At 41.9% G+C, this 17,569-nt stretch overlaps 3 protein-coding genes and 2 pseudogenes across 4 annotated transcripts; 3 read left to right on the forward strand and 2 right to left on the reverse strand.

Annotated features, from left to right (window-relative positions):
• Window positions 1-1,035: 1,035 nt before the first annotated feature.
• LOC109960528 (protein boule-like) lies at window positions 1,036-8,157 on the forward strand. The gene is made up of 10 exons (XM_020600689.1): window positions 1,036-1,242; window positions 3,062-3,175; window positions 3,395-3,486; window positions 3,618-3,672; window positions 3,763-3,838; window positions 4,160-4,320; window positions 4,761-4,832; window positions 4,946-5,098; window positions 5,242-5,334; window positions 5,636-8,157. Exons 1-10 carry the CDS (start codon window positions 1,207-1,209, stop codon window positions 5,750-5,752), a joined length of 969 nt encoding a protein of 322 aa, XP_020456345.1. The 5' UTR covers window positions 1,036-1,206; the 3' UTR covers window positions 5,753-8,157.
• Window positions 8,158-9,748: 1,591 nt separating this feature from the next.
• LOC109960531 (gamma-crystallin M2-like) lies at window positions 9,749-13,434 on the forward strand. 2 transcript variants are annotated; one of them, XM_020600692.1, is made up of 3 exons: window positions 9,749-9,857; window positions 9,945-10,187; window positions 13,358-13,434. In XM_020600692.1, exons 1-3 carry the CDS (start codon window positions 9,813-9,815, stop codon window positions 13,388-13,390), a joined length of 321 nt encoding a protein of 106 aa, XP_020456348.1. In that variant the 5' UTR covers window positions 9,749-9,812; the 3' UTR covers window positions 13,391-13,434. The 2 variants fall into 2 exon arrangements, with proteins under 2 accessions (XP_020456348.1, XP_020456347.1); XM_020600691.1 differs by lacking the exon at window positions 13,358-13,434 and adding an exon at window positions 10,741-11,051.
• Window positions 11,362-12,130, reverse strand: LOC109960529 (beta-crystallin S-1-like). The gene is made up of 3 exons (XM_020600690.1): window positions 12,122-12,130; window positions 11,714-11,956; window positions 11,362-11,631 (listed from the first exon to the last, which is right to left on the reverse strand). Exons 1-3 carry the CDS (start codon window positions 12,128-12,130, stop codon window positions 11,362-11,364), a joined length of 522 nt encoding a protein of 173 aa, XP_020456346.1.
• Window positions 13,435-14,271: 837 nt separating the features above from the next.
• LOC109960520 (gamma-crystallin M3-like) lies at window positions 14,272-15,216 on the reverse strand (annotated as a pseudogene).
• A 2,205-nt stretch (window positions 15,217-17,421) lies between these two features.
• LOC109960530 (gamma-crystallin M2-like) overlaps window positions 17,422-17,569 on the forward strand; it is a 4,034-nt pseudogene continuing 3,886 nt past the window's right edge.

Genomic DNA, 17,569 nt, shown 5'->3' on the forward strand with positions numbered 1-17,569 from the left:
ATCTGGAGAAAGGAGGCGAGGAATGTGCAGCACAGGCTGAGAGGACTTACACACTGAAATCATCATGAGCCTTTTGTTGACAGAAAAGAGGTTTGAAAAGATGTTAGCTAATGTATATAGAATAATATAGATGTGGTCTAGGGAAACCTATTATAAATTCTTTTCCCCTTGTTATGTGGTGGCCAGGCAGCACAATGGAGTGGTGGTTAGTGCTGTTGCCTCACAGCAAGAAGGTTCCAGGTTTGAGCCCTGGCAACCCGGATCCTTTCTGTGTGGAGTTTGCATGTTCTCCCTGTGCCTGTGTGGGTTCTCTCCGGGTACTCCAACTTCCTCCCACAGTCCAAAGACTCGCAGCCTAGGAGTGTGTTTGTGTGTGTTTTGTCTATGTGCCAGCCCTGTGACAGACTGGCGACCTGTCCAGGGTGTACCCTGCCTCTCACCCAATGTCAGCTGGGATTGGTTCCAGCCCCGACCCTATTCAGGAATAAGAGATATAGATAGTGGATAGATGGACTACTATTCAGTCTAGAGTGAGAAACTACTCCTAAAGGATTGAGTGATATCATAGGTTTGGCATTCTTGAGTTAAATAAGTTGGACATGACAAACTGTGCTGACCTTAATAATATCTGTCCTAAAATCATCCAAGGTTTTGCATTTCATTATGAGTTTTGATATGATGGAGTGAAGACTGTGTGGATATGACATTTTTATTTACAGGGAAATGACGCCCCTGTGTGGACATCATGTAGTACTTTACAAATCTGTCTTGGAATAGTCTACTTATATATATTTATTTTTAACCTGCTGGTTAAAATTGAAGTAAACACAAAGATTTAGGTCTACCTATACTGTATTAACAAGCTGTCATGGACGGAAGCAAATTGCATTGAATCTTATCGAGATAAGCTCCTCCATTTGTTTTTCTTTGGTGAATGCGATGCATTTCCGCGAAGAGGCAATTTGATACTAGAGAACTAGTTAAAAAACTTTTGATTTTTGTGGAATGAACGGTTTACGGCCGAGTGACGGACCGACGTAACGTACGGAGTGATGAGGTCATTAAAGAAGAGCGCGATAGTAAGTGGTGTAGGGAGTGTCGGTGGAGGGTGCCTATGAACCAGAGTAGCTAAGCATTACCCCGATAGGCCATGATTAATTTGAGATCTTAATCTTCGTAAGTCTTTTAGAGACGGACTTTAGCCAAATGAAAGTGGCTATGGATGTAGACAACCAGAGTGGGGTGAGTGAACTGCCAGGTCTCCGCTGCTATCGCCTCGCTAGCATGTTGTTTAGCTAGCATAGGCGTTATGCTAGTAAGATTTAATAATGTTTTAAAAATCTGTGTTGGAAAGTAACCGTGTATATTTAACTACTAGTACAAATGTGAGGTATCAGCGTTGTTGTTCTTGGCAGATACTGTTGTGATTAACGGGCCCATGTCATGATTTTCTTTGTTTTTTGACTTAACGTTACTTTGAATTATCATCTTAGACGTGACCTAAAGCTAAAAAAATGAGGTGTACGTATGTTCTAGTATTTCAGATGCAACTTGGTTTATACACATCTGGAAAACTCTCCCTCACAAGACACTTTTTTCTAACAAAATAGTTTAAAGATTTTCTTGAATGGGCATTAAATCCAGGCCATTGCGCGTTCATGTGAGTTTGCCTAACATCCACGGTGCCGTTGTAAAAGCGGGATTTTTCGACTGCAGCTGGTTTTGTGGATGTATTTTACTTCCCCCTGCTGCTGCACTGTGACCAGAGGATGTGGAGAAAAATACAGGGCCTGAGGTTAGTGCATGTCCAGGAATGTTCCTGTACCGGGACTCGCCGTTTTGCCTGACCGGGTCTAACCTACCAGCAGCAGGGCAGTGAAGCCCCCTCGGCGGTGGATGTTCAGCTGATCAAAGCTGGAGTCCCCAGGAGCACAGTACCTGTTTGTTTTGACTGCTAGAGGCCAGTGTGTCTGCCACATGTGATGTGTTGCTAGTTAAGGAGCGGATTAACGATCCATGATGTTATTGGTGGTGCTAAGATACCTGTTGGAATTAATTTCACTACTTTGGGACTGTGTGTGTATGGGTGATGTTTCCAATACTTTGTTGGACTTAAAGGTGAGTTTAAAAAAACCGCATGTTGCATGTCTGTCAATGAGCTGAAGTGTAAAAAAAAACGCATGTTGCATGTCTGTCAATGAGCTGTTTCTGTAACGTTAGAGAGAATTGTTGTAAGGCTGGTGGAGTTACTGTGTCTGCATTATGCCAGTGAAAATATGGGGTTTCTCAGTTACCTGCTTTGTTTAGAGTGTTGCACGTCTCTTTTAATAGGTACATGAACTGCTGTTTACCCATCTATGGAGGAGAAATTCATACTAATTAATGCTGTTGTGGTTATGCTGTCCACTTGAGACAACACCGGCATCAGGAACTGTACGCATTTTCAGACTGTCCTCTCATTTTAAGGAAGAGGCTTTTTGGCTCTGATTCTGAAACAATTACAAACTATTTGGAGTTATGAAGAGTGCCAGGCTAATCCTAGATGTAACCAAGATTAAACATGAAATGGCTGGAAACGAGCAAAATGAGCACAACATGGGCATTTTAACCTTAGTTGATTGTATCTGCTGGCTGCAGGTATGTCAGATTTGACCTCCTGTTTTATTATTTTGTTTTATGAGCTTCAGTGATTAAGTGTTAATGATTTTATTTGCTCTACAGCTTCTAGGAAAAAACATATTTTAAAAAGACAGCCATTTTTTCTGTTGCCTTGTGGTTTGCTAGTCATACACTATGTTGTCTGGTAGGAGCATTTGGTGCTGCTTGTTTTCTTTTCATGTGGTAACACATTACAGAGCTAACTATCCTTGTATCCATACTGAAAAAACCTGTCTTGTGTACATAAAAGGGGGATTTGCTACTCTTCAAGTACTAAATCCCAGTTCTCGTACTATTTCCTGGTAGGGAAGAACTCCTACATCCTACTTCATCAGTACTTGCTGTCCAGTGTTTCTTACTGGCCCATAACTAGAGCACAGTGCCCTGTCATTGTCTGTCCCAGAACGGTAGCAGCTCCCCCACCCATGATGTGTTGCCCCCTGAAAACCACGCTGACATCCTGACTGACCACATGATCATCCCCAATCGGATTTTTGTTGGGGGAATTGACTACAAGGTGAGAGCTGCAAAGGTTGCACTGGCTTGTGGGCTTGTGGTTGACACTAGAGAGCAGCAAAGCATGTGAATGTTTGCTGGCTCATAGAGCTGCCAGTGACTGTTCATAAATGGTCTGAAATGATTCATTTGGAGCGAATGAACCTAACTAAATCTGCCACCACCGTCTCTTCTTTTGGGATTATCACATAGCCAAAAAAGTGTTTGTGTGGTTTTGAAGGTTAGTGAGAGCGACCTGCGACATTTCTTCTCTCAGCATGGTGCTGTGAAAGAGGTGAAGATTGTGACAGATCACTCAGGAATATCAAAAGGGTGAGTTGATTGCATCATCCCTATAATGTACGGTTGGTGGCGGAAGCTGTGCCTTTCTGTCCTTTGACTCTGAGCATATTCTAAGAATTTAAAGGTTAAACCACAGTTTATTTGAATTGTCTTTTGAACAGATATGGGTTTGTCACATTTGAGACCAAAGAAGATGCACTGAAAGTCCTTCATGATGTAAGTAAAGCAGGCTGGTATGTGGGCAATTTACCTGCCAGACTTTAATAATCTAATGTGGCTTCTGCTCCCTTGAATACTGTGTTACAGGCTAATGGAATCTGTTTCAAAGACAAGAAGCTCAGCATCGGTCAGGCTGTCTGCAAACGACAAGCTTCACAAAAGAGTAAGTCTGCTGCTGATGGACCTTTGGCAGGTGGCTCACTTATTTGAATCCCTGCCATTTCCTTAATCACACAGTGGCATACCAAGCTGCAACATACCCCATTCCCCTGAGAATAGCAACTAGTTTGATAGCAAAATCCAGTCACCTCTTGGTGATCTTCTTCAAAGAGTTTGCCATGATTTCAAAATTCAAAGTACTTTTTCACTGAAAGGAGCCCTGAACTGAATAATTAAGTCTGTATGTAAACGGTCAATAAGTTGCTGACATATTTGTTGTTGAAATGCCCACTAAATGACAGCTATGGGTTCTTTCTTTTCTCAGCCAGAAGAGTCCCTGTGACCAACCTAGATCCTGTCATGCCTCAGCCGATGTCCTGTGGGACTTTCTACTTGACTACGTCCACAGGCTACCCCTACACCTACCACAACGGAGTGGCCTATTTCCACTGCCCTAACGTGAACCCTCCTGGCCACCACTGGCCTGTCAGTTCTCACTGTTATCCCACCCATGTAAAAGCTGACTGCAATAGCAATATTAAACAACTGGTCATTTAGAGACATGTTTTCATTTCATATCTTGTGTTAAAAACACCAGTTCACTTAAACTAAAGTAAGATGCTGCTACGGCAATTTGGTGTCTGTTTTTAAAACCTAAAGAGGTGCGTGATGACAGAATGATCATATTATTAGACTGATATTTTAAATCACATTTCCAGCATGACATTAATTCTTTTTACCTAGTTCCTCAGCTCCTCTCCCTCATTTAAAATTATCAGATATTTTACTGTATTTTACTCAATTTCATTAATAGTTTAGTTTATAAAATGGCTAAAAACTCTAATTACAGTATCCTAGAGCTGAAATTAATTATTTCAAATAGCTTTTTGTGTCTGAAAGCTAAACTTAAGCTTCCTCTCTTGCAGCCTGCACCTCCAGTGATGCTCCCTCAGTCCAATCAGCCTGTCCACCAGCACCCAGCCTATCACCACTACCCGGTCAGCTCAGCTCTTCAGTGATCTGCTGATTTCTCACTGTGTTGCTGTTTAACCAATACAGCATTGGTTGGAACATTATTGGAGTCTGTTTTTCTGCCCTGCTCTCTCCCCAGTGTGTCTCAAACCAGTATCAATGGCATGGGTGCCAGTCGTCAGTGCCATCCAGCTCAGTCATGCACTCTCAGCAATCAGAATACCTTTACCAGCCCACTGATGGGTGCTACTTCCTGCCTACTCCTCCTGTCATGGAGGACACCACACCAGAGGTACATATTTACCAAGCAAAGTCAGCCATGAAAAGACATTTGTTTAACTGTGAATGTGTAGTCAGATTTTAACAGTTTCACTATGATCCTGCTTGTTATGAGAGTTTTGTGACCTTGTTTGGATTGTCATCATATTTTTGCAGTTTGTAGAGCCCACATTGCAGCAGGTTTACCCAGTGTATCCTCAGAGGACAGAAGGAATGGCACCGTTTGTTCTGCAGCATGACCGTGGCAAGGTAAAGTCATCAGAGGGAAAAGCCTGGCTAGGCTGGCCGAGTTACAGGCTTAGGAGGATCCATGGAAGAAGATAATTGTGGACTAAAACTAGGAATTGTACACTAAGAATTAAGGCATGCAAACACCACACAGCCCTATATTAATAGTCGGGACTCGAGCAGATCCAGTTCTGTGTTTTGGACCGGACTGGTTTTTGTTCCAGTTCTGTCCTGGTTGTGTAGCCCTTTCCATGTTGCAAACCTTCGCTTAGTCCCAGTGTCCTCTTTTTCTCTACAGAATCTGTTGTTTCCACATTCACAGGTCCATCTGAAGCCAAAGTACCGCCGATACATCCATCACAAGTACTGGCACTACCTGCCAGAAGCAACAGAGCCACCGGATGCCTCCATGATTCACACCTCCCAACCTCTCATGTAGGCTCAACCCACAGACAACTTCTCAGGAGAAGAATTACGCACACAGCAGCACAACCATTCTAATCTCATCCTCCTCCATGGATTTAGCACACATATCATCAATCATCTGGTCAACAGGGCCTTGCAGCATAATGCAGTGTGCTTCTTGATTTCATAGCCTCTTTGGTTTGTCTGTTGCACTTTCTGTTCCCACCAGCTCTCCACAACCTAGGTAAGCCTGCACCTTGTCATCCTCTAAACTGGCAGCTCCCAGATCTGTTTCTCTGTTCTTGTTTTAATAGAGTTGAATGATTGACATTTATGTTACAGTGTCGTGTTGCACACTTTACGTTACAGTATATAGAGCAGTTGTGTTTAATTTCTTCTAAGTGAATATGTAAACTTTGCAATGTTACATTTGTTTTCCAGTAAATCATTTTGTTGTGATAACACATTAACTTGGTGGCATCCAAACAATGCATCTGAATTTCCAAAATATCAGATTAATAATATAAAACCTGATATCAAAATATCAGGTTTTATATTATTAATGCACAACAACTATCTAGGTTTTTCAGGTTTAATGATGCAGTCAGGACATTACTACAGCATCACATCACTAACCTGTTCAGGTTCTTAGATTTTCCCAAAACTAAGTTAAATATGAATGTCAGAAGGTGCAATTAAAATACATTGTGCCCTTCAAATTTATTTACTTTTTTACTTGGTAAAACTCAGCTTAGTCTAAAAAAACCGTGTGCACAATATTGAAAGATGTTGGCTCTTTATAAAGGAGCGATGCTGCACATCCTCTGTGGATCAGTGATCACATTTATTTAGGAGGACATTGAAAAAGCAGCAATGTTGATCTTATATTAGAGTATAGCTGTTGAGGCTCACTGAGTCAGTCCTAACAGTATTCGGATGCTCTGATTGAGCCGCTGCATCTTGTCGCCTCTGCTCGGCTTTATCATTGTTGAGACCTCATGAGTCTCTGATCCACTGTCTGCTCCATCCTCAGCCACTTAGCTTGAGAGCAGTGCTTAAAAAAAACCTTTCTACCATTTTGCAGTCTGGTGATGGGTAGAATTTTGTGTGTGGTATTGATACTGGTCTGTGGCCTATATGTGTTTGAAACCAGCTCTCAGTGGTGTAGAACCAGCTGTATTTTCAAAACAGTACAGCTGTGACAGTTTAGTGTATTCTGTATATAACAGGCTGGTTGATAGGTGTATGTTAAAGTGCAGAATTAATTTGTCAAAGTATACTCATTATTTAGCAGTTTTGTATTTCACAAATCATAACTTTACATTTGGAAATATGTCTGAGAGTTTGCTAAAAACAAAATGTAATGACATTAAACAAATTTGAGCAGTAACACATCTACAAGTCAGGATCTTAAGCAAAGAACGTGTTTAGAGCAACTGCCTCAAGTGAAGTTGCTTTTTGCTGTGCTAGCGAGCAGTTGGGCCTCACTTGCACCCTGCTTTCAAAGCTGCTCGCCCAGGGTTGGTGTGTTTTTGACGTGCACAGTCTGATCTGACCTGGAAGTGACCTACTGCTAAACCACCCAAGTTACATCTGGTGACATCCCAGTGTGTCCCAGCTGCTTTTTGGTGTCAGCGGTGTGAAAAGAGATCAATTTTCTTTGACTTAAAAGTGCTCATCAAAAAGTTGTTAAGAGGAGATAAGAAGTTGCACAAAGCCTGAGATATATAAATGTCGCTGGACAGTCTCACAACAGATTGATTCAAGTTTGGTTTCTTTGTGCTTGTGCTATAGTTTTATCAATAATAAAGAAGTAATAGAAATGCATAATTGAGATACTTGTTGCAGCAAGTGATTAGAAAATGCTTTGTTTCTGTTCTTCTCTTAGAGGTTAGGTGTTAACATCAGCGAAGATTTGTTAATTTTATAGCGTTACCGCCGTTCATATTGTGCACATGCTTTAGATTTGAAGGCTGTTTCTTTGAGTCCACCTTGAAAATAAATTGAAATAAAATTTAAATGACAGATACCCATTTTATTATAAAATATTTTCATGGCATATTTTACTGTGAAACTCCTCAGTCCTCATTCTTTAATTCCATTTTATATTTGTGCTGATAATTTGTGTAAAATGTGTCCCAAGTCTTAAAATCTACAGGAACACACTGACATTTTCACTGTGCTTTTAAGATATTGCCTTTTGTCTGATCATATTTTGTACTCTGTATTTTGTTTTGTGGTCAAACTGTTTTCTAAGGCTCTTGAACGCAGTGGGCGTATTGTATAACCAAAATACTACAATATTTTTGTGATCTGTTTATATTTGTTTTTTGTGATTTGTGTGCAGTACTTATTTAACAGCACATCGCATGACTGCCAGTCACTTGTTTTAACATTATTTCCAGTTCTTGAATGGAAATAAAGGTTTCCTGTGGTTTAGTGGCTGTTTGCATTCATATGAAACGGTGCTACATTAGTGAGTGATATCATGGTCGTGACTGGAAACCAGTGGCTTTGATCAGTGGTTTGTGTATCATTTGACAATTGGCTAAAACCTCTGATCTGAAATGTGCAATATCTAATTAGGTAATGAGACTCAAGTGATGTAGAACTGCTTTTCCATGAAGATGGGGGGGCACACAAGAAGCAGGTTTAAATGAGAATGAGACCAGGATAGTCAAGTCAAAAGTGTTTATTGTCATATGCACAGTGAGGAAACGTGTTTCCCTGTACAATGAAATTCTTACTTCGCCGTCCACATGAATGCCAAACAATACAAGTGAAATATAAAGTGGATAAGTAGGTAACACAAAATCTAAGGCACTTTAAAACAGCCAATGAAAGAAGCATCAGGGTATCCTAAACATTATGGGTCATGCTCTAGAAATGCTAAACATATTTCCCATAATGCAATGTGATGGCATCTCTTGAGCAAACACGCCAATAACCGCTCACGTCCAGTTTGTAATTCAGGCTTTCTGTTAAAAATGACTTCACCCAGTCCAAGCCAGCATAACCATGATGGCATCACTGTGACCTCATCAGGGCTATTTTCTGACATGTGACCATTTCCCTTTAACACTGATTGACAGCATTATTGGGTCACCATGTTTTTAACCCTTATCTCAATGATCTGAAGCGTTTGAAACGGTAAAATGTATCTATGTGAGGACCCACTGGTAGAACGAGTCGGGGGCAATGTGCTATGGGCATTGATGAATCAGGGTTTTTATTTGTATGAATGGGATCAAGACCTTGGCAGGGATGCAAAAGCACCAAATGCCTGCTCATTAGAATAACAAAAGATGGAATCTCATGACCTTGGATTGAGGTCTATAAAACAGCCATGTGTCAGCTCTCTGCGCATGAGCTTCATAATGCTTATGAGCACAGTGACAGAAGAAGTCTGTAGGTGGGACCTTTTATATTTGTGTAATGCACCTTATTCTAACAGCCTTCAAAAAACATGCACACCTCAGTTTTTAAGATTGCTAGTAAATAAAGGCATCAGATAGCCTTTATTGCCATTTACTGAGACATTTAGTAGATGAGATAAATGCAAATATCACAGCAGAAATGCAGGCAAGACTCGGTAACTTCGTTTAATTGAGTGCTGCTTCTCTATAGACTTTTTCATGGATGCAGTGCAAGACCAGAGAGAGCTCATATTCAGCATTGTCATTATTTGAATATATATACTTTATGGTTTGTGTATTTTTTTTTTTTAGTAATTCTATTCTATAACTGTGTGCAGCTCCTTAACTTTTTCGGTGCATTTAATGTACTAGAACATGATGGCAGAAGCTTGTTCTGGTCCTGGTGTATAACGTTAGGAGTCTTCCTAAATGAAATGGACACAGCATTTTGTGCTGATAGTGTGAGCACCAACACCCCCCCACCCCCCGGTCACTAGCACAGTGATGTTTTGATCAGTAGTGATGAACATGTGACAACTGGACAACAATAACTCATCATCCCATGGTGGTGTGTGGCTATGCGTAACTAGATTTGTGTTATAAAACCTATTTGTATGACAATACTTTCTGCTGTGCCATCACACAGCTACTTTATATAAAAGGCCAGCAGCACAGAGCATGTTCAGCATCAGTCTGGCCCCCACTGATCCAACAATGGGAAAGGTAAGCTTTTCATGTGTTGTTACTGAAAACATAGACTGAGATGTTTTTAACTGGTAACTAATTTAATCACCGCTTTGACATTTACAGATCATTTTCTACGAGGACAGAAATTTCCAGGGTCGTCACCATGAGTGCATGAGCGACTGTGCTGACCTGCACCCCTACTTCAACCGCTGCAACTCCATCCGGGTGGAGAGCGGCTGCTTCATGGTGTATGAGAGACCCCACTACCTGGGCCACCAGTACTTCCTCCGCAGGGGGGAGTACTCTGACAACCAGCGCATGATTGGCATCAATGACTGCATCCGCTCCTGCCGCATGATTCCCACAGTAAGCCTCATTCTTCTGGTGTGAAAGAGATATCTAGACAATTAATTAGTGTAAAAGCAATGGGTTAAGGAAAGAAAGCCTATAATACTGGAATTTAAATAAATATAGAATACATTTGACCTGTATTTCAATGCTTAGCTAGAGAAAGTATGCAGGAATGGCAGTGTGGCAGTTATGAAATATATAGCGTTGATGAGTAAGCTTATCTTTGTCTAGTTTGAAGGACTTTTTGCAACAAAATTTATGGCTGATAAAAATTCCCCAAAAAGCAAAAAACATCCATTTTAACAGTGTTATTTCCACAACTCGGGGACAGCTGTTTAAACCCCACCCATTTAGTACTCCATGCAGCTGGATGATGAAAAACTTCTGGATAAGACAGCTTCTGCAACCATTCTTAGTGTGATTCTGTGTGTTATAACTACTGTATCTGCAGGTGGGGATTCATACTTGAGGAAAATGTATGGACCATTTTATGTGGTAAATCACCAGTTCAGAACTGTACAGCACATTAGACAAAACAAAGACTGACTCACACATGTTCTTCCTGCAGCTCCGTGGTTCCTACAAAATCAGATTGTATGAGCGTCCAGACATGGGCGGCCAAATGCAGGAGGTGAGTGACGATTGCCCTAATGTCCAGGACCGCTTCCGTCTGTCTGACATTAACTCATGCAGTGTGGTCGATGGCCACTGGCTGCTTTAAGACGAGCCCAACAACAGGGGAAGGGCCTACTATCTGAGACCTGGCGAATACCGCCGATACAGCGACTGGGGAGGTGCCAGTCCAAAGATCGGCTCACTCAGGCGAATCACTGACTTCAGCTAGAAGATTTCTGAATCTTCGTCTGTCCTCAATAAACATGCTGGGATTAAACCACGTGTGTGCCTCTGCATCCATCCTCTGTTTATCAGCATGAGTTCCATGCATCTTCTCTGTAACATTTGATTCTCTCATGAAATGATCATCGTATAACAGTAGTCTGGAAAATGTAGTTTTGCACCATTTGTCTAAACTGCATACTGTCTTCTCTAGTAGAAACCAAATGTGACAAAGCCCATCAGCAAACCTTTCAAATAACAAATCCTCTGAAAGACAAAGGAGTTGAGAGAACTGTTGTTATTGGATAGCTTTATTGACACTGCTTCAGAAACAGCGCAGACAACAGCTTCCTCACATAGTGATACGTCTGATGGATCCCACCCTGGGACTCATGCTTCCCCACTCAGTAAACCGCCTGTATTCACCGGGGCGCATCAGGTACTGGCGTCCCCTGTAATTGGGATGCTCATAGAAGATCCAGTAGCCATCCATCACGTTGCAGGAATAGATGTCGTTGTGATGGAAGCGTTCATACAGGAAGGGGCAGTCATCAGTTATCTCCATCATCTGACCTCCGAACTCTTGGCGCTCATAGACCATCATTCTGTGAGAGCCTTGGTGCTGCAAAAAAGACAAGGTGATCTATTTCCCCTGAGATCAGTGAAAGATTATCAAAAGGTGAAACTGCCCGACCGAGGCTTACCACAGGGATCATACGACAGGATTGCACGCAGCTGTTGAATCCCATCCAGTACTGGTAGTCTGAATAGTCACCCCTCCTCAGGAAGTATTGATAGCCCATGTAGTTGGGTCTCTCATAGACCATCCAGTCGCCACTGTCCACTCTGATTGAGTTGCAGCGGCTGAAGTGGGAGTGCAGGTCAGAGCACTCGCTGCTGCACTCAAAGGAGCGACCCTGGAAGTTCCTGTCCTCATAGAAGATAATCTGGAAGCACACCGATGGAGGGATTATTAGATGTTTTGAAAAGTATTGCATCAAGTTAAAGAAAATATGTATACTATACCACATGGAACAGTGGCTCCAGTTCACTGGTTTGGGCTGAATAAGCCATGCAGGTATGCAGAAGCACAACAAAGCCAGCGGCCTTACCTTGCCCATTGTGTTGGCTGACCTTGGTCACACTGTAGCAGTAGCTGCAGACTGCCACACTGCCTTTATAATCCATGATGACCTGTGCCATTGTGATTCAGAACAATGACCGGGCTCGTCAGCTTTTGCTGTCAGAACCGCTTTTTGTTTGTGGTTTGTGGTCAACAAAGCAAATATGCTGTTTTCCTTTGAGCAGAGGTGCCCTTCTGTTTGATAATGGAATGCTCTTGAATACACTATAGATAAAACAACAATCTATCCTGATATACATATATATTTTGATTTCAATAAACTGAAATGAATATATTTATGTCTTAAGTAAGTTAGCTTTGATAATCAAATAAGAAACTCAGTTTTATTATGGTTTATTTTACATCTGATTAGTTTTTTTTTGTTTACTACAGAGCACATAATATTAAACAACATGTGAAAGCTGTGTACATTCTGTTTGCCCAAGGCTCCAGTGATTCTCTCATAAAGTCCACACAACAAAGATGCTGGCCTTTCAGCATGGTGCTGCTTTGTGAACACAGCCACCACTGCCTTGTCTGTGCACACAGCAGCACTCTTTATGAATCAGAGGCCATTATTGTCTTCATGTCAACATAATAGCTTGTTTGACGTAGCTTCTAGGTCTTTATGTTTTACTTTTTGGCTCCAATCCCCCCATATTGTGTTGTTCTTTATGGACTAAGCTCCAGAATGTTATTTCTATACAATCTACACGTGCGTGCATTGACTGTGTACTGTAGAGCTGCTCAGCTAAGAGTGTGAACAGTTGTTAAACACACATGTATCAGTACAATTATTTGTATGAGTGAAATTTTGTCTTGACAGTTTTAAATTCTGAATATTATGTGAATTCTGTGCATACTGTTTAAATGGAGTTAAAGTTAAAACAAACTAATCAGCGTATCTGTTTTGCTTCCATCGGCATAAGCAAGGTAGCTCAGGGATCAAGCATGGAAGTTCATTTTGCTTTTAGTGTGCCAGTAAATCCACTCTCTAGCTTGAACGAAGATTGTTTTGTAAAGGTTTGGGGCTGTTGCTTTTGTTGTTGTTTTTCTCTGCTGCTAGATTCTGTGCTAAACTAGTCTAAAACCATCCTGGACATCTCTGTACCAGAGACGCAGATGTGGAAGTGGTATTGACCATCTCACCTAATTCTAAGTCAGAGTGAGCAGACTGCTCCTTTACACTACATTGCTGACTGCCTCATACTCATATTTACCACAGGGACAATACAGCAGGACTGAATGCAGTCACTGAAGCTGATGGTATTCTGATACTCAGGATATCCTCCGCTGGCTCGTGAAATTGGGTTTACAGATCATGAGCGTCCCACTCTCTACCCTGCAGAAGCTGCATCGAGTCAGGTGAGGTTTCCTCCTCAAAGGGGATGACCTAGAGATATGAACAAACACTTTGATTGGGTCCAACATTATAAACCTCTCCAGAGCTAAATGTACTGTACAAGCGAGTTCTGTGATTATCACGGTAGTAACACAGCGCTGTATAGCAGAGGTTATGTGCTACAGTTATTATTGAGCTACAGAGTCATTTTCTGTGTCGTGCACTGGCTGGTGCAGACATCTGTACCCTTCATTACCTTTTCAGTCATGGTCACGCTATTTGATTTCTGTTCTTGTCACTAGTGAGCTGCTGCCTTTTATGCATCATGTGACATGCAAAGAATCTGCAGCTCAATTGTATGGAATAACTGAGTCAGCTCAGCAGCAGAAGCCCCTCCTGCATTATGCATCAAAGCTGCAATCAGTCACATTGCACAGCAGTGGTTTTACAGTATCAAAGTAAACTCCGAGGTCACTGCATCGCTTTTGTATTGTTGTGCCATTATTGTCATTATGGGGCCCAGTATATCAAGTCGCCTTAATTTAAAGCTATAATGTGAAAAGTTTGAAAGAAGAAATAATACAAACCTCTACTTACAATGAAAGGCTGTAACAATAAAACACAGCACTACTCAGGTCACTGCATTCACTCTATGTTTGTCCGCCCACAGTAAGAGAAACTGTGCCTCCTGCTAATCTGTCACTCCACACACAGAAAGCAAAGGGCATACTTCAAAATATGTTTATTTGCAACCCACAGGTGAATAAATGACATTCAGCACATCTCCATGTTGCGTCTGATGGAGCTGATTCTCAATATGCTGCTCAACCCCATGTCTCTCAGGTCCCTGTACTCTCCTGGCCTCACGTATATCATGCACTCTCTTTAGTTGGGCTGTTCGAACATTAGCCAGTGGCCGTCCATCACGTTGCAGGACTGGCAGTCAGACATGTAGTAACGATCCTGAAGAGACTCGCAGTCGACCATCAGCTTGTGCATCTGGCCCCTGAAGTTCTCCCTTTCATAGATCCTCATCCTGAACTGTCCCCTGTGCTAGTGGAGGAAAACAAGACCTGATATTAATCCTTTGATTGTTTTGACCACCATTCTTTTTTCACAGGCGGTTTAGTGTGTCCAGTTCATCTAACATGCATGCCTTTGGACTGGGTGGAAATCAGATCTGATGCCCCAGCTATGTGGCTAATTCAAACCATGGGGACCAGACTGTGATATTATTTGCAGTGAATAAAGCCTGAACAAAATGTGCAGTTCACAAAATGTCTTACCATGGGGATCATGCGACAGGAGCGAATGGTATCCATCATTGCCATACGCATCATGCCCCTCATGCTCCCCATGCACTGAAAATCAGAGTACTCCCCTCTCCTCAAAAAGACCTGGTTACCCATGTAGTTGGGGCGGTCATACACCACGAAGCACCCGCTGTCCACCCAGCAGGATATGCAGTAGTTCGGTGCATGTGGATGTCGGAGCAGTCACTGCTGCACTCATAGGTGCGTCTCTGGAAGTTCCTGTCCTCATAAAACTAATCTGCAGCAACATAAAATAAACCGTTATTAGATCACAGCACCCCAGAACAGACTCTTGAAAGATTTATTACAGTATGTCTGTTATTGATGAGCAATGCATTGGCACAACAGTGCATCACACTGTTGATTTGCTGCTACTTCTACACATCTTTTGACATTATACAAGCATGTGATAAGTATTACCCTGCCCATTGTGGTGGTTTTAGTTTGTGCAAATAATGCCAACCCATCGCCACTTTTATATGCACTATCAACCACAGACTGCCTTGCACACCTTTGTGCGAAACATCATGACTCATCACGAGGTTCACATGGGCCCGCATTCATTTTTGTGCAGCACAACTCAGTAGCTGTTGTACAGTACTGTATGTTGAATGTGGTTTCAGGAGGTCATGCAAGGTCAGGTGCATAACCTCAAACGGCATATTAACTAAGTTTTTATCTTCCAAATGCTACAAGGCCAACACACTATTAAGTCGTGGAATACACTCTACAGTGGTGTGAAAAAGTATTTGCCCCCTTACTGATTTCTTATCTTTTTGCATGTTTGTCACACTGTAATGTTTCAGATCATCAAACAAATTTAAATATTAGTCAACGATAACACAAGTAAACACATCATGCAGTTTTTAAATGAAGGTTTTTATTATTAAGGGAAAACAAAATCCAAAACTACAAAACCCTGTGTGAATAAGTGTTTGCCCCCTAAACCGAATAACTGGTTGGGCCACCCTTAGCAGCAACAACTGCAATCAAGCGTTTTCGATAACTTGCCATGAGTCTGCCACAGCGCTGTGGAGGAATTTTGGCCCACTCATCTTGGCAGAATGGTTGTAAGTCAGCCACATTGGAGGGTTTTCGGGCATGAACCGCCTTTTTAAGGTCATGCCACAGCATCTCAATTGGATTCAGGTCAGGACGTTGACTAGGCCACTCCAAAGTCTTCATTTTGTTTTTCTTCAGCCATTCAGAAGTGGACTTGCTGGTGTGCTTTGGATCATTGTCCTGCTGCAGAACCCAAGTTCGCTTCAGCTTGAGGTCACAAACGGATGGCCGGACATTCTCCTTCAGGATATTTTGGTACACAGCAGAATTCAGGGTTCCATTTATCACAGCAAGTCTTCCAGGGCCTGAAGCAGCAAAACAGCCCCAGACCATCACACAACCACCACCATATTTTACTGTTGGTATGATGTTCTTTTTCTGAAATGCGGTGTTACTTTTACACCACACATAATGGGACACACACCTTCCAAAAAGTTCAACTTTTGTCTCGTCTGTCCACAGAGTATTATCCCAAAAGTCTTGGGGATCATCAAGATGTTTTCTGGCAAAACTGAGACGAGCCTTTATGTTCTTTTTGCTCAGCAGTGGTTTTCGTCTTGGAACTCTGCCATGCAAACCATTTTTGCCCAGTCTCTTTCTTATGGTGGAGTCATGAACACTCACCTTAACTGAGGCAAGTGAGGCCTGCAGTTCTTTGGATGTTGTTGTGGGGTCTTTTGTGACCTCTTGGATGAGTTGTCGCTGCGCTCTTGGGGTAATTTTGGTCGGCTGGCCACTCCTGGGAAGGTTCTCCACTGTTCCATGTTTTCGCCATTTGTGGATAATGGCTCTCACTGTGGTTCGCTGCAGTCCCCAAGCTTTAGAAATGGCTTTATAACCTTTTCCGGACTGATAGAGCTCCATTATTCTCTTTCTCATTTGTTTTTGAATTTCTTTGGATCTCGGCATGATGTCTAGCTTTTGAGGATCTTTTGGTCTACTTCACTTTGTCAGGCAGGTCCTATTTAAGTGATTTCTTGATTGCGAACAGGTGTGGCAAGAGAAATTGAACTCAGGTGCGATAAACCAGTGTTTTGACAGGGGGGCAAACACTTGTTCACACAGGGCTCTATAGTTTTGGATTTTGTTTTCCCTTAATAATAAAAACCTTCATTTAAAAACTGCATGATGTGTTTACTTGTGTTATCTTTGACTAATATATAAATTTGTTTGACGATCTGAAACATTACAGTGTGACAAACATGCAAAAAGATAAGAAATCAGTAAGGGGGCAAACACTTTTTCACACCACTGTATATCTTTTTTGTTGAATGCTGCTAGGGTACCCCAAGGTTCATGTTCATCTCTAGATCCAATCTTCACACCATATGAATTAAATAGTTGAAGGTGCTGGAAGCCAGCATAAAACCTGATATTCAAGTCACAATAACTAGATTCTGACATAGAGTAAAGTCTGCCACATTATAGTGCTGCTAGGTGCCACAATATAGACTGATGACTCAGGTGTCAGCGCAAACCATGTGGAGGTTGTATGGCTGTGCAATGTATAAAAAGTTAAAAGCACCAATGCTGAAGCTGTACATCTGACATTAGCACACAAATATCATGACCATGGGGAGGGTAAGTGGAACTTTCAAAACATCTGATGCACAATATTAATATGATTCATCCATCCATTTTCCTCTGCTTATCCGGAACCGGGTTGCGGGGGCAGCAGTCTAAGCAAAGATGCCCAGACTTCCCTCTCTCCAGACACTTC

The sequence above is a fragment of the Monopterus albus genome, unplaced genomic scaffold, assembly GCF_001952655.1.
Source record: "Monopterus albus unplaced genomic scaffold, M_albus_1.0 scaffold48.1, whole genome shotgun sequence".
Taxonomy (NCBI): domain Eukaryota; kingdom Metazoa; phylum Chordata; class Actinopteri; order Synbranchiformes; family Synbranchidae; genus Monopterus; species Monopterus albus.

Coding starts and splice junctions, on each gene's coding strand:
- LOC109960528 (XM_020600689.1), top strand. CDS start 1,207: ATGAAAGTGGCTATGGATGTAGACAACCAGAGTGGG. Junction 1,243..3,061: donor ATGTAGACAACCAGAGTGGG/GTGAGTGAACTG, acceptor TGTCTGTCCCAG/AACGGTAGCAGCTCCCCCAC. Junction 5,335..5,635: donor TGCAGCATGACCGTGGCAAG/GTAAAGTCATCA, acceptor CCACATTCACAG/GTCCATCTGAAGCCAAAGTA.
- LOC109960531 (XM_020600691.1), top strand. CDS start 9,813: ATGTTCAGCATCAGTCTGGCCCCCACTGATCCAACAATGGGAAAG. Junction 9,858..9,944: donor CTGATCCAACAATGGGAAAG/GTAAGCTTTTCA, acceptor TGACATTTACAG/ATCATTTTCTACGAGGACAG. Junction 10,188..10,740: donor CCTGCCGCATGATTCCCACA/GTAAGCCTCATT, acceptor TTCTTCCTGCAG/CTCCGTGGTTCCTACAAAAT.
- LOC109960529 (XM_020600690.1), bottom strand. Junction 11,632..11,713: donor CCTGTCGTATGATCCCTGTG/GTAAGCCTCGGT, acceptor TCTTTTTTGCAG/CACCAAGGCTCTCACAGAAT.